The following is a 13,689-nucleotide window of genomic DNA, read 5'->3' as shown; positions in this document are numbered from 1 at the left end:
AAAAATAAAGAGCGAAAACCCAAAAAGTCGCGCTCAATTCCTTCTGAAACCTATCCGCCTCCTACCCCTGTCCCTTCCTCTGGCGCTGGCGGTTCCTTGTCCCCGTTTTCCCCACCGCAAGTCCTGGAACCGCCGCTTAACTCTTTTCTCGGCGGCTCCGCCCCGGCCCCGCCCCAGCCATGCCTCGGCCCCGCCCCGTTCGCCGTTTATTGGCTTCTCCCACCTCCTGCCGGTGGCTGACGAGCCGGGAAGCCGGGAGGGATCTATTGCGTACGCCCAAGGCGCTGGGCCTGGAGCAGGAGACGCGGAGTGGAGGCGCGTCGCAGACTATGAAGCGCGGCGTTCGGCGGGATCCTTTCCGGAAGCGGAAGCTCGAAGGTCCGGGAGCCCACGGCGGTTAATTCTTTTTACCGTGAGGCTTCACCTCCCTCGGTCTGGGCTTCTCTGAGGCTGCGAGAGATGGTCAGGTCCGGATCTCGACCGGGCCAGGTGAGGGCTGAGGACCTGAGGAGTCCGCTGTGGGGATGGAGAGGAACAGGGGGGTTTTCGGGCCAGGAACTTGTAAAACTCTGCTCGAAAAAAGACAAAGACAATGCGGCGACATTAAAGTGCTGGGACAGAGGTGCAGGGAACACCTAATCTTCCCGTCGTAACACGGCCGCTCGGTCTCTAGATGTTTCTGTTGAAATCGTCGTAGGCCTCTAGAGCGCCGGCTTTGGGGTCAGGCCCGGGTTCAAGTCCCAGCCTTCGCCGCTGGGTCGAGTGACTTAACCTCTCCTAGCTTCAGTCACCTGCAGATTGAGAGTCTACTACTTTTTACTTCTCAGAACTTCCTATTCCTTAGCTGCAAAATAGGCGGAAATAAGCATAAAATCCTGTCTCAAAAGAATTGAGAAGGTTAAGAGAACCCAGTAAAAACATCGATCACACAGTTGTTGTAGACATACAACAAAATTTAATTCCCTTTAAAACACGTAGTTTGCCACTATCTTAATGATAACAGCAGCCAGCATTTAGATAGGACTTATGTGGCAGATACTACTGTAAGTGCTTTTATATATTACATAGAATAACTCATTTAATAGTCGCAATATCCTTATGAGGTAAGTACTATTATCCCTATTTTATATATGAGGAAATCGAGGGCTGGAGGATTCAAATAACTTAGCAGTTACACAGCTGTGGAAACAAGATTCAGACTCACAAAGCTGATGCCAGAATCCATTCTTCTTTTAAACATTTTACCTAGTAGATGTATGACTTTGAACAAACCACTTTTCTGAAATGTAGGTTCCCACCTCACAGAAATAATAACTCACAAGGTGTGGATTAAGTGGAAATGAAAGACCTCGGCACACTGTAAGTCATTCTACAGAGGCAGCATTATCTTGTACTTGTTGGTAGGAGATATGACTACTAAGAAATGCTTATATGATTCTCAAATAGCAAAATTAAAAGTTTAATGATAATCACCCCGTAGAAGTAAGTGTAAAATAAAGTAAACTGATTCTCCTGTATTGTGATCAGGACACTCCTTTTGGAGAGCAGCTTTGCAGTTTGTATCAAGGGTTATTAAATTGCTAATAACCTTTCACCAAATAATTTTCCTTTTAATCCTAAATATAAAAAGGCTGTTTTCAGTAGATAGAAAGGCTTATTCCAGGTTTGTTTTTTTAATTGTGAAAAATATGAAGCAAACCAAGACCATATTATATTACTTCCACTGAAGGAAACATTATACAACCATTAAAAATTTCTGAATATGAAAAAGATTTAAAAGTAGAAAACACAGGATTTAAAATTGCAAATACCTAGTTATTATGACTAAGTAAAAAAATGCATATGAAAAAAGATTGGAAGGCCCAATAGCAAAGAACACGTCTAGTACCTAGATCTTGGTTTCCAAGCACCACTGTCCACTAAGGACTCATGGCTTCTTGGAGAAATGACCAACTCCAGGGCTGAGCAGGGGAATTATAAGAAGAGCGTGGAGACATCAAACTAAAAAGCTTCTGCACAGCACAGGAAATGATTAATGGAGTGAAAAGGCAATTTACAGAATGGGAGAAAATATTTCCAAGCTGTGTATCTGATAAATAATATCCAAAATACATATAAGGAATTTCTATAACTCAAAAGCAGAACAACACATAATCTGGTTAAAAAATTAAAAAAGGATTTGAATAGACATGTCTCCAAAGAAGACATACAGATGAGCAACAGGTATATGAAAAGATGCTCAACATCACTAATCATCAAGGAAATGCAAATTAAAACCACAATGAGCTATCACCTAACACCTGTTAGGATGACTTATTAAAAAATGAAAACACGTGTTGGCAAGGATTTGGAAGAATTGGAACCCTTGTACACTGTCAGTGGGAATGTAAAATGGTATAGCCGCTATGGAAAACAATATGGAGATTCCTCACCAAATTAAAAATAGAACTATATCACCCAGCAATTCCACTTCTGGGAATTTATCCAAAAGAATTGAAATCAGGATATAGAAGAGATACTTGCATTCTTGTGTTCATTGCAGCACTATTCACAATAGCCAAAATGTGGGAACAACCCAAATGTCTATCTACAGATGAACAGATAAAGAAAATATGGTATATACATACAATGGACTATTATTCAACCTTTAAAAAGAAAGAAATTGCTGTCATATGCAACAACAGAGACAAACCTTGAAGACATTATGCTAAGTGAAATAAGCTAGTCACAGAAGGACAAATACTGCATGATTTTACTTACATAAAGGTACCTAAATAGTTAAAACTCATAGAAACAGAATGTGAGCATGGATTGGGCGTGAACCAGAGGGATTTTTGTTTTTTGGTTTTTGTTTTTTTTTTGTAAAGAACAGCATTGGGGTAATTGGCAACATGGGAATAAGGTCTGAACATTAGATCGTAATTCTGTATCAATGTTAATTCCTGGTTTTGATAATTATACTGTGGTTATGTTAGAGAATGGCCTTGTTTTTAGGAAATATTTAGGAGTAAAGGAGTATTATATCTGCAAACTTAACTCTAATGGTTAAGGCAAAAAGTACTGCTGTGTATATGTATTGAGAGAGAATATGGAAAATGTCAAGGGTCACAGAATCTGAGTGAAGCATATATAGGGCTTCTTTGTACTATTATTTCATAGTAGAAACTACAAAAAAAAATGGAAAGGAATTGTTCCAATATGATAGTTACTGTTTCAAGGTGCTTTTATCATGAGTAATTTTCTTTACCAGATTTTCTATAATATAGCCTTGTGTATATTTTTTGGAGAAACACCATATATAATCTTACAGTTATGCCAGACATGTACCTCAGACAGTGTACTTTAATTGTGGTAGTTGTTTTTGGACTCGATCCAGGGTATAGTATTATAGTGTCGTGGCTTGGATTTTTTATTGTGATTCCAGCCAAGACATCGACATAAATATACCAAAGGGAAAGACCCTGAGAGTGTGATGCAGAGACCAGTGGAGTGATGTTATACAAGGTCTTACTTCCCACATTGTTGGTTCTCACTGCTGGCTTCATGACCCTCCATCATATTCCAAGTTATCTCAAGAAGTATAACTCTTACCAACCCAGTTTTTTAAAAAATGCATTCTCAGTGACATTCTTAGAAGGATGGAGCACATATTCAAGCATATAATAGAGTGCCATATAACTTTAGAAAGTTTGGTAGTTACAGCTCAAAGCTATCTTGAGATGAAATATGTAAATATGTCAAGAGAAGTTATAAATGAAACTGCCAACAGTGACTACATCTGGAGGGTGGAACTAGGGGGGAATCAGGGACTTTCTCATGTCTATTTAAAATTATTTTGAATAGAGATTATATTTATCTGATATAAAGTTATTAAGATATAAAATAGTATACCATGGAAAGTGTCCCTTCTCGCTCTGTCCCCAGATACTCTGTTTCCCTCCCCAGAGGCAACCATGATTAACTGTTTCTGGCATAACTCCCAAGATACCGGATGCATGTAAAAGCAAATACTTATTTTTTCCTGTTTTTCTACACAAAAGGTTGTCCATTATTGTCACTTTTAAAACAAAAAAGTTTAAGAAAACAGTGGTATATGAATTTAAAAAGAAAGATTAAGACAGTGAGATGTAGATAAAGAGAAGAGGTAGAGTTCTCACTTGCTGGTCTAATCAGGCATTCTAAAGAATGTACATAAAAGGAACCAGAGTTAAGAACTCTGTTCTGTGTCTTGAATTAACTTGCATGTTTCAAAGAATTTGGGAATATAGAACATATTTTGGGATTAATATAGTCTGAACTTAGTGTAGTAGTTACTTCTGGTTTAAAATGGTATCTCAATTTCCTTTTCACCTTAAATAGACTTAAGGAACAAATATATGTGTTGTTTGCTTGACATTTTACATAAAAGAAATTTAATATATGAATTAAATTATAATTGTGGATTTTTAGGATATATCACATTAATTAAAACAGTGAATAATGTGGTACATACATACAATGGAATATATTTGACCTCAAAAAGGAAGAAAAATTTTGACACATGCTACAATATAGATGAAGCTTGAAGACATTATGCTAAGTGAAATAAGCCAGTCACAAAAGAACAAATATTGTACTATTCCAGTTATATAAAGTTTCTAGAGAAGTCAAATTCATAGAAACCAGGATGATAGTTGCTAGGGTCAGGGGGAAGAGGGGATGGAAAGGTATTGTTTGATGGATACAGAGTTTCAGTTTGAGAAAATGAATAAAAGAAAAAAATGACATTAAATTTTGTCAAGATAGCATATTGAAAATATAATAGAAAAATATTTGTTTATCTGCTATAATATATTATGTCATAGGTGTTATCTTCAGGAAGGCACACTGGACCTGCTAAATTAACAAATGGAAAGAAAGCGTAAGTACTTAAAGACGTTTACAACTTCAGATTTCAAGGAATTTTTCAGGTCTTTGGGCTAGATGACATGTAGTCTACGCCAGAAAATTAGGTAGGCCTCTACCATCACAAGCTCTGGGGAACAATTTTTCATGTCTACCCATGTTAATCATTTTAGTATTTAATAGTCTTTCTAATCTTCAAAATGTGTTTATAAATTCATCTTGTACATAGTTGGACAAGCTTTCTTGTCTAGTCTTTGCTGGAAAGAAAATGACTACTTACTAATATATTTTGGGAAAAATATTTGTAAGAATATTAATGAGCTTGTTTTCCAGGACCTATTTAAGAAAAATACCACGTTTTAATGCAGATTCTGGCTATTCCATCCATTCTGATTCAGCAAGTCAGGTAAGATTGAATAGATACACACTATTTTAATTAGTTTTCAGATAGTAGCTAAAAAGTAGGAATAAAATGCAAAGTATTAATTGCTCTAAGGAAGTATGAAGTCTGTTGCTTTAAAACATCTTTTCTACCAATAATAAATTGTTTGTAAATAAACAAATTTTAAAACTACATAATATATATTTTTTCCTACACTAACAGTTATATACAAATGTATTCTAAATGACTTTATTTCCTACAGGCTGAAACTGTACACGGGCTTGATGGTTGTGCTTCTTTGCTGAGGGACATTTTGAGAAATGAAGATTCAGGTTTATTTTTTTAAATTCTTTGCTGATCACTTTATCTCAAGTCATTATTTTGATGTTAACAAGTTTTTGTTTTATTAATAGGTTCAGAAACAGCATATTTAGAAAACAGATCTAATTCTAGACCTTTAGAAAGCAAAAGATATGGATCAAAAAAGAAAAGACACGAAAAACATACTATTCCTTTGGTAGTCCAGAAAGAAACATGTAAGCCTTTTTTCTCTTAGTTATTTAAAGATAATCCTTAATTGTGGGTATTTTGATCAGTTATCAGGATTATACAGTTGACTTTCATTTTAATAATCAGTATTAGTTAGGTTTATGTGTGCTTATGCCTTTCCCTATTCAGCTTCTAATCACTGAGTAGTCCACTTTGCTTGCTGTCATTTTCTCAAGAAGAAAAGTAGAAAAAGAGACTGTCTGGGTTTTGTAGGAGAAAAAGTTCAAACTCAGAACGACATTTGGGAGGTATGTAGAGTGATTTTAGTTTCCCCTGCCACTTGTTTTCATGGATAATCATAAATTGGTTGTATTTCAAATGTATACTTCCAGTAGTTGCTTTAAAATTATTATCTAAATATATATATATCCTAAGTTGGTCAAGCTGAACTTGTCAAGCTACACAGTTAGGATACATGGTACATAGGAAGGTAAAATTGGATGAATAAGGAAAGAGAGCCTGCTGCTGATTGGTGGTGAATATAGCCAAGGGTACTTTACACCTTCACGGCTAGCTAACTTTTCCTAGTTTAGAACAAGAAAGTTTTGATTATGTTGTCCCTTGGAGGCCTAGAGAACAAGATAGCCCAAAATGAAGATGAAAAAAGTCCACAGTGGGAATTCAGATGGACTAGAATTAGACTAGCCAGTTCTATAGTTCAGGTGGGCCAGAAATGTCAGCACTGTAGTGCGTGCTTAGATTCAGCTTGGGCAAGGAATGCAGTTTAGAAAGTCATATAAAGCAATAGCTCTATAAAGAGATCAGGATTTAGGCAAGGAGGCTGAGAAAGTGTCAGTAGAGCATTCATGGGACTAGAGGTTGATGTTTCAGATAGTCCCGAGGTAGAGAACTAAGGCAAGGGAAACCTAACTCATCTTGGAGGCCAGTAACAATAGCCTTATATTATCTTGACCTGTACTATTCAAGATGGTAGCCACTGGCCACATGTTGCTATTCAGCACTTGAAATATGACTAGTACAACCAAGGAATTGAATTTTAATGTTATTTAATTTAAATTAATTTAAAATTAAATTTGAAAACTGATAATTGATCCAGTTATTATAAAACTTTTAAGTATGTTTGGAATAACTTGGGCATGTGAACCTACCTTTTCAAGTGTCAATTTTATTAAATCTAAATATAGACCAAGTATTTCTGATGAGAATTTAGCATCTAGATTGTGCTTTGTGTAAAATATATGCTAGATTTAGAAGATTTAATACAAAATTTCAGTTATTTATATTATACACTGAAATGTTAATATTTTGGATATATTGATTTAAATATGAAAAGTAATTTTACCTATTTTATATGGTTACTGGAAATTTCAAGTTACATATATGGTTTGCATTACATTTCTATTGGACAGCATTGGTCTAAGTTCAGCACACTACAGCCAGCTTTATAAGTAATGTTTAGTTATTTTATTTTGTAAATAAGATTTTATTAGAATGCAGCCAAGCTAATTTATTAATGCGTTTTTATTAGCTGTTTTTGTGCTGCAGTGTCAGAGTTGAGTAGTTTTGACAGAGATCATCAGGCCTGCTAAACCTAAAATATTTATTTGACCTTTGAAGAAAGAGTGCTAAACCCTGGCCTTAACTCTTAAAGCAGAGGTCTTTTTATTGGGGCCCAATTGAGAAAGAAAGGAGCAGTAGCACCTGTTCCTCCAGTCTCCTACTTTTTGTCTGTAGGCAGGTTATTTCTTACCCAGGGCACCTTTCCTCAAGAAACTATTATTTGCGATATATGTGACTGGCAGTGGGTGTCATGGTATCAGCTTATTGGATCTTGACTTATGTGCTTCTGTCAGTCAGAGTTCCAGCAAGAAACAGATGGCAACACTCAAATTGAGGTAATTCGAGGAGGGTTTATTTACAAAGGGATTGATAAAGGTATGAGTAGGGTATAGGAAAACCACAGATTTTGCCTACTAGGTCGTGTGAGTCTAGTGCTAGCAGCAGCAGCAGCAGAGCTGTTATCATCTCTAGGCCATAAGAGATTAGGAGAGAGGGAGGTTGCTGGATCTAGAAAGAGGTACTGTTTATGGAATATGCTACTTTGAGAAGAGCAGTGAGCTTCATTGAAAGGATGAAGTCAGCCCAAGGTGGCCTTATAGAAAGGGAGCAGGAGTAAGTGTATATCCTGACTTCATGCTTCTTCCTTTCCTTGATATGCCAAGACTCCCGTTGGATTGAACCCAACTGATGCCCTACTGATGTATATCAGGTCTGGGATTTGACTCTTACAAGCTAGTAAGTTAGTCTTACTGTGTCATGGATGCTAGCAGAAGACAAAACTACTGGGTCAGAGACAAAGGACTTTATTACTCACAGCACAGGAAGCAATATGTGCATCAGCATATTGTGTTGGTTCTCATTCACCCTAGTTCCCATTGGGGTGATATGGTGGACCCATATGGATGCTGCACATGCCTTAGGTTTAGGTTGCAACTGAGGAGCACTGAGCTTGGGGAATCTGTCACATTGATAGTAAGCAGTAATCAAGCCTGTGCTTGTCCCAGAGGGAAACATTACCTCATCCTTCAAGGTTGCTCACTGCAAACACAACCCTGAGAAGCGGCCCAGGTAAGGGGTTTAGGTCAAAGCCTTGCTTTTTTGGTATATACAGCAAGACATATTGAAGGACTGTCTTTTTGCAGCCCATGTAGATCAGCATTCCTGGGAGAGCAGGATGAAGACCAGTAGAGGTGGATTTGGATTGGCAGATGGAAGATTCTGGCATTCTGGGTCCATAGCGTTAAATTCTTATTTGGATTACAGCCAAATCGGCAGTTCTGGCCTGTGATCAGGGTGCAATATTCTTATTGTTCTTTCTCCCATATTTTCTTAATGAGAAGGAAGGACCTACTTCCATAGGACAATCTTCTTTAGGGTTGCAATATTAGAAATTAGTTCCTAATTTTGTGTGTGTGTGTGTGTGTGTGTGTGTGGTTGGCAGCTGTTAACCAATAATACAAGATTTTGCTCTGTTACCACAATGCTCAAAAATACACAAAATCCAAGCTCATAACTTGTTCTCTTGACCATCTCCAAGTGAAGTAATCATAAAGAACTTTAAGCAGTCTATTACAGCATGTTAACTAGTATCCACGTATGATTTTACTTTTAACACACATTAGCTTGCTATTTTGCGTTAGCTGTCTTCTGGGGAGTGGCCCCCTTATGTACTTTCTATCTGGGATCATATGATCATTGAATGCGTACCTGATCATTGAATGCCTATGGAGTCAGGTAAGCACACCATGATGCATTCTGGGAGTAAGGAGGCAGAGAAGCCCTTCCAGAATTGTACTGAGCTTATTTGAGAGTGCTTCTGGCATTAAAAAACAATATGTATTTTTTAAATAAGCAACTTTTACATGTGATAACTGTGTTGAATGCTTTCATGATTTTGCTTTTAGTAACATACATTGCTGTCTTCATCTTGGGGAACTAAACCAACCACAGGCAAAAATCCTTTGAGCATTGATTGCCATTCATAAAGGCCAGGTGTTCTTACGTATTTCAAATTATAATAGGCATCCAGTGGCTCTTACCTGCACTGGATGTTTGTTCTATATTCGAGTGGCAGGAATAACTTCCTGTCAGACAGTGCTTGTCTATCCAAGCAACAGCCAGTGCTTGCACAACAGCTAGACTTCAGGGACTGAAAAAGTTTTATGGACTGAGTAAATGAATACTTTCCTTTCATGAATTCTAGTTATCACCTGACATCACTTAAACATATTGCCAGACCAATAGCTAAAATTTTCATGTAGAGTGCGTTGGTGTAATTAACAAGAGCAAGAAAATATACTTCATTTGTATTTGTGTAGTAACAGGCTCATTTGATCATTGGTTTGTTTTATTTTAAAATTGTGTAGTAGTCATATAACTGCAGTCTTTCCCTTACGGTTTCTAACTTGTCTTGGATTGTTTAAGACTTCATATCGTTAAGTAAAGTTACTCAACATTATCCATAGAGCTTTGTGTGGACTGAGTTTATAAAGGAGCAGAATATGTCATTTTAGTTCTAAGGCTTTGATTTTGAAGAAATAGGTTTGGAATTTATTCATTTATGTTAGTTGACGACATCTGGCTGAGGCATAATGTAGCTCAGCTTTATTAGAAACTGTGAAAACCACGCCTTGAAAAGAAAGTAAATGAGAGCCTGATACTGTGACCTGTGTGTGAAATCTGAGAATTCTTCAAACTAGCCAATTCTTAAGGACCAGAGGAAATCCAAGCGCAGAAGGAAAGACCCAGGAATCAAGAGGAAAGGACTTGTGGTATGCTAGATGGCCATGGGCTATGATCTCGCCCTCTATCATTTTAGATTTCAAAGTTAAAATATTTTAGAGGGCACTTTTCCATTTAATTTATTATAAAATTGTATTTCCAGTAAGAAATAGTATTTGCTTTACAGAAGTTTATTAACCAGTTTTGTTTGAGCTGATCTATTCAGATAGTGAAGGTAACTCTTATTAATTTTGATTTTAATCATCTCAGAGGGGACATGTTCAGAGGTTTATTACTGACATCAGATAGCATGATTTATGAATATGATATATTTACTTGTCTATTGTAAGAGTGCAGCTATTTGGTGATATTTAACATTGAGTTTTTACTGTGTGCTAGACATTGCTTTAAGAAATTTACAAGTGTTACGTCATTTACATCTCTCAATAATCTTATAAAATAGGCATTATTAAAATTTTTCTGATGAGGAAAAAGAGGTCAAGAGAAGTTAATTTGCCCAAGGTTACTCAGCTAATAAGTGTTAAAGCTTGTATTTAGGTCTGGAAAGTACACTCATAGGAATAGATCCTCTCAAAAGGAAACATACCCAAAGTCGAAAGGGAAGCATCTGATATCTTCAGCCATTTTCGTAGTCAAGTACTAAGTCTTTTTCTTTAAATTTTTTCTTCTATTTTCACTGGTTATAGTATTTAATCTGCCTTTAACTTTTTCTGTTTTTGCTTTTACATGGAAGTTTTATGCTTTTAGTAATGTTTTTATTTTCAATAAACTATATTTGAGGGATTCTCTACTTTTAAATTTTTAATTATTTTGTTTTTTAAAAAATTAAGGAATGCTTTTCATAAACAATTTTAAAGTACATAAATCTCAATAAATTTTTGCATATGTATACACCCCTGTAGCCACCACCTAGATCAAGATATAGACAATTTTTAGCACCCTGCAAGGCTCCCTCCCTGTCAGTACCCTCACCATCACCTAGACCCTCATCCCTGTGTAACCATTTTCCTGACTTCTGTTTCCATTTGTGACTTTTACCTGTTTGATGACTTCCTGTAAATGTGATTGAACACTGTGCGCCCTTGTGTTTGACTACTTTCGGTCAGCCTTAAGTGTGTTAAACATCCAGGTAGTTGTATATATCAGTACTTTGTTGTTTTTTTAATGCCGTATAGTATTCCAGCCTGCGAGTATACCACAGTTTATCCATTTCTGCTATTCATGGCTATTTGGTGTTTTCAGCTTTGGGCTACTGCAAATCAAGCTGCTGTGAACATTCTTGTACGTGTCTTTTAGTAGACATAAACACTCATTTCTATTGGTGTATACCTGGGAGTGGAATTGTTATTTCATAGAATATATGTACATTTAGTTTTGGTAGGTATGACAAATAGCCATATATTTTTCTAAATTTATTTTGTATACTGATAACCTATGATTTACCAGAATATTTTCATTTCTGTTAATAGTGTTTTAAAAAACCTTTGGGAAGGGGACCTAATTAGGGAAATAGAATTCAGATTGTTATACCAATCTATAGGTAGTGCTATAACTTTCTTGTTTTTTACTTATTACTTTGTTAATACCGATTTCTACCTTGTTCATAGACTAATACTAGGTTCTGTAAGAGAAAACAATGAAGTACAGCCCTGTTTAGAGATACTTATGGTTTAGTCAGAAAGGCAGGAGGATGAAAGATAAGCAGTATAAGGCAGTGTGTCAGTGGCATATGATTTGTATAGACAATATGTGCTCTGGGGTGGTGAAGAGTAGTCACTATACTGGAATGATTGGATTGGAAAAGGCTTCATATGGAAGAAGGAAACTCAGATGAGCCTTGGTGAGTGGGTAGAATTGGATTGGAAGGAATGGTTCATGAACAATGTTACTGGAAGGTGAGAAAAGCTTGTTGGGTAACTAAATTGGCCTGACTGAAATGAAAAATTCGAGTTGGGGGTGATGGGGCGATAGTTGGAAAAGTAGCTTGTGGTCAAGCTTTGGAAACTTTAAATGCCAGGCCGAGATTTTGTTTGTTTGGTTGGTTTTGTTTTGTTTTGTTTTGTTTTGTTTTGTTTTGTTTTGTTTTTGAGGACCCAAAGCATCAGAATTGTACAAACTATTCTCTTTCTTATTGCATTTTCCCTTGAGAACGTGAACTGACAAGGAACAAAGTGAAGGAGTTTGACTGGACTTTAGGGATAATATAACTCCCTTAAAAGAAGTGTTAAAATTGAAGGAGAGATTTTACAGATGGCAAGCAGCATAAAAAATGGGAATTGTAAAGAATTAGTATAGATGATTTTTGACTGGGGAAACTTAATTACTTTCAGAAAGAATTTGAGATGATTTTCTTTAGTAGGGGTGATAGTGGTAAAGCCCTTCTATGAAGTATGTGATGAATTGGACTACTTCTGAGAGCCCTTTCTTCTCTTAAAATCTATGGTAAAAGTTTTTGAATAATCATATTTCAAGAACTTTTTTTCTTCTTCCACATTAGCATCTTCAGATAATAAGAAACAGATACCTAATGAAGCTTCTGCTAGAAGTGAAAGAGACACATCAGACCTAGGACAAAATTGGTCATTGCAAGATCATTATAGAATGTATTCACCCATAATATATCAAGCCCTCTGTGAGCATGTGCAGACTCAGATGTCACTGATGAATGACTTGACTAAAAAGAATATCCCTAATGGAATTCCTGCTGTACCATACCATGCTCCCTCTCATTCTGGTGAGTATAAATACTGTTTAAAAATCATGAGTGTAAGTTCTAATTAAATTGCTTGGTTACTGTATAAAAAGTAGGATATGTGATTAATTTTTTCTCTCTCTTACTTGTAGAATCTCAGGTAACTCCTCATTCTAGTTATGGCTTATATACCTCCACCCCAGTCTGGTCACCTCAGCGGCCACCCTGCCCTCCAAAGGTTCATTCTGTGCGTACAGTTCGTATACTACATAAGTAACTATTTGTTTATAGCAGTCATTCAGGAAGGACTGTTGAATTTATTGATTGTAACTTAATGCACTAGGATTTAAAGACCAGTTGTTTATTTTTTTTTTTGCTATAAAAGTTTTACCTATTTATGGCTGGGTGCCGTGGCTCACGCCTGTAATCTCAGCACTTTGGGAGGCCGAGGTGGGTGGATCACGAGGTCTGGAGTTCAAAACCAGCCTGGCCAACATGATGAAACCCCATCTCTACCAAAATACAGAAATCAGCTGGGCATGGTGGCACATGCCTGTAATCCCAGCTACTCGGGAGGCTGAGTTACTTGAACCGGGACCCAGGAGGCGGAGGTAGCAGTGAGTGAGATCGTGCCACTGCACTCCAGCCTGGGCTACAGAGTGAGACTCTATCTCAAAAAAAGAAAGAAAAGTTTTACCTATTTATTAATGACAATAATGAAGGAGAAAGAGGGGAAGAGATCAGTAGGGGGAAAAAATCAACTATACTGACCACCCAAGTACAACTGCTGTTAACACACTGATAGAGTTCTTTCCAGTCGTTTAATCCTCTGTACAGGTTTTAGTTTCTGATTTGTATTTGTTAACGTTTGCTTTCCTTTTAAAATAAAGTTATAAGTAAACAATACAGTCTTATATAC

At 36.7% G+C, this 13,689-nt stretch overlaps 1 protein-coding gene across 7 annotated transcripts in view; it reads left to right on the top strand.

The window, feature by feature from the left end:
• Positions 1-250: 250 nt before the first annotated feature.
• The window catches only part of CCDC14 (coiled-coil domain containing 14), a 45,227-nt gene continuing 31,788 nt past the window's right edge, over positions 251-13,689 (top strand). For 3 of the 7 annotated variants that reach the window (XM_030801765.1, XM_030801763.1, XM_030801760.1), the window contains exons 1-7: positions 380-489; positions 4,845-4,900; positions 5,218-5,290; positions 5,529-5,598; positions 5,680-5,802; positions 12,576-12,812; positions 12,923-12,930. In XM_030801765.1, the coding sequence (XP_030657625.1) occupies positions 460-489; positions 4,845-4,900; positions 5,218-5,290; positions 5,529-5,598; positions 5,680-5,802; positions 12,576-12,812; positions 12,923-12,930 (597 nt within the window). In that variant the 5' untranslated portion in view covers positions 380-459. Of the gene's footprint in view, positions 490-2,883; positions 2,903-4,844; positions 4,901-5,217; positions 5,291-5,528; positions 5,599-5,679; positions 5,803-12,575; positions 12,813-12,922; positions 13,018-13,689 lie in introns of those variants that run through there. The other 4 variants (XM_030801764.1, XM_030801762.1, XM_030801761.1 and 1 more) reach the window with 3 other exon arrangements.

This window comes from Nomascus leucogenys, chromosome 21 (genome assembly GCF_006542625.1).
Source record: "Nomascus leucogenys isolate Asia chromosome 21, Asia_NLE_v1, whole genome shotgun sequence".
Taxonomy (NCBI): Eukaryota; Metazoa; Chordata; class Mammalia; order Primates; family Hylobatidae; genus Nomascus; species Nomascus leucogenys.
This window is presented reverse-complemented; position numbering and strand designations above follow the sequence as displayed.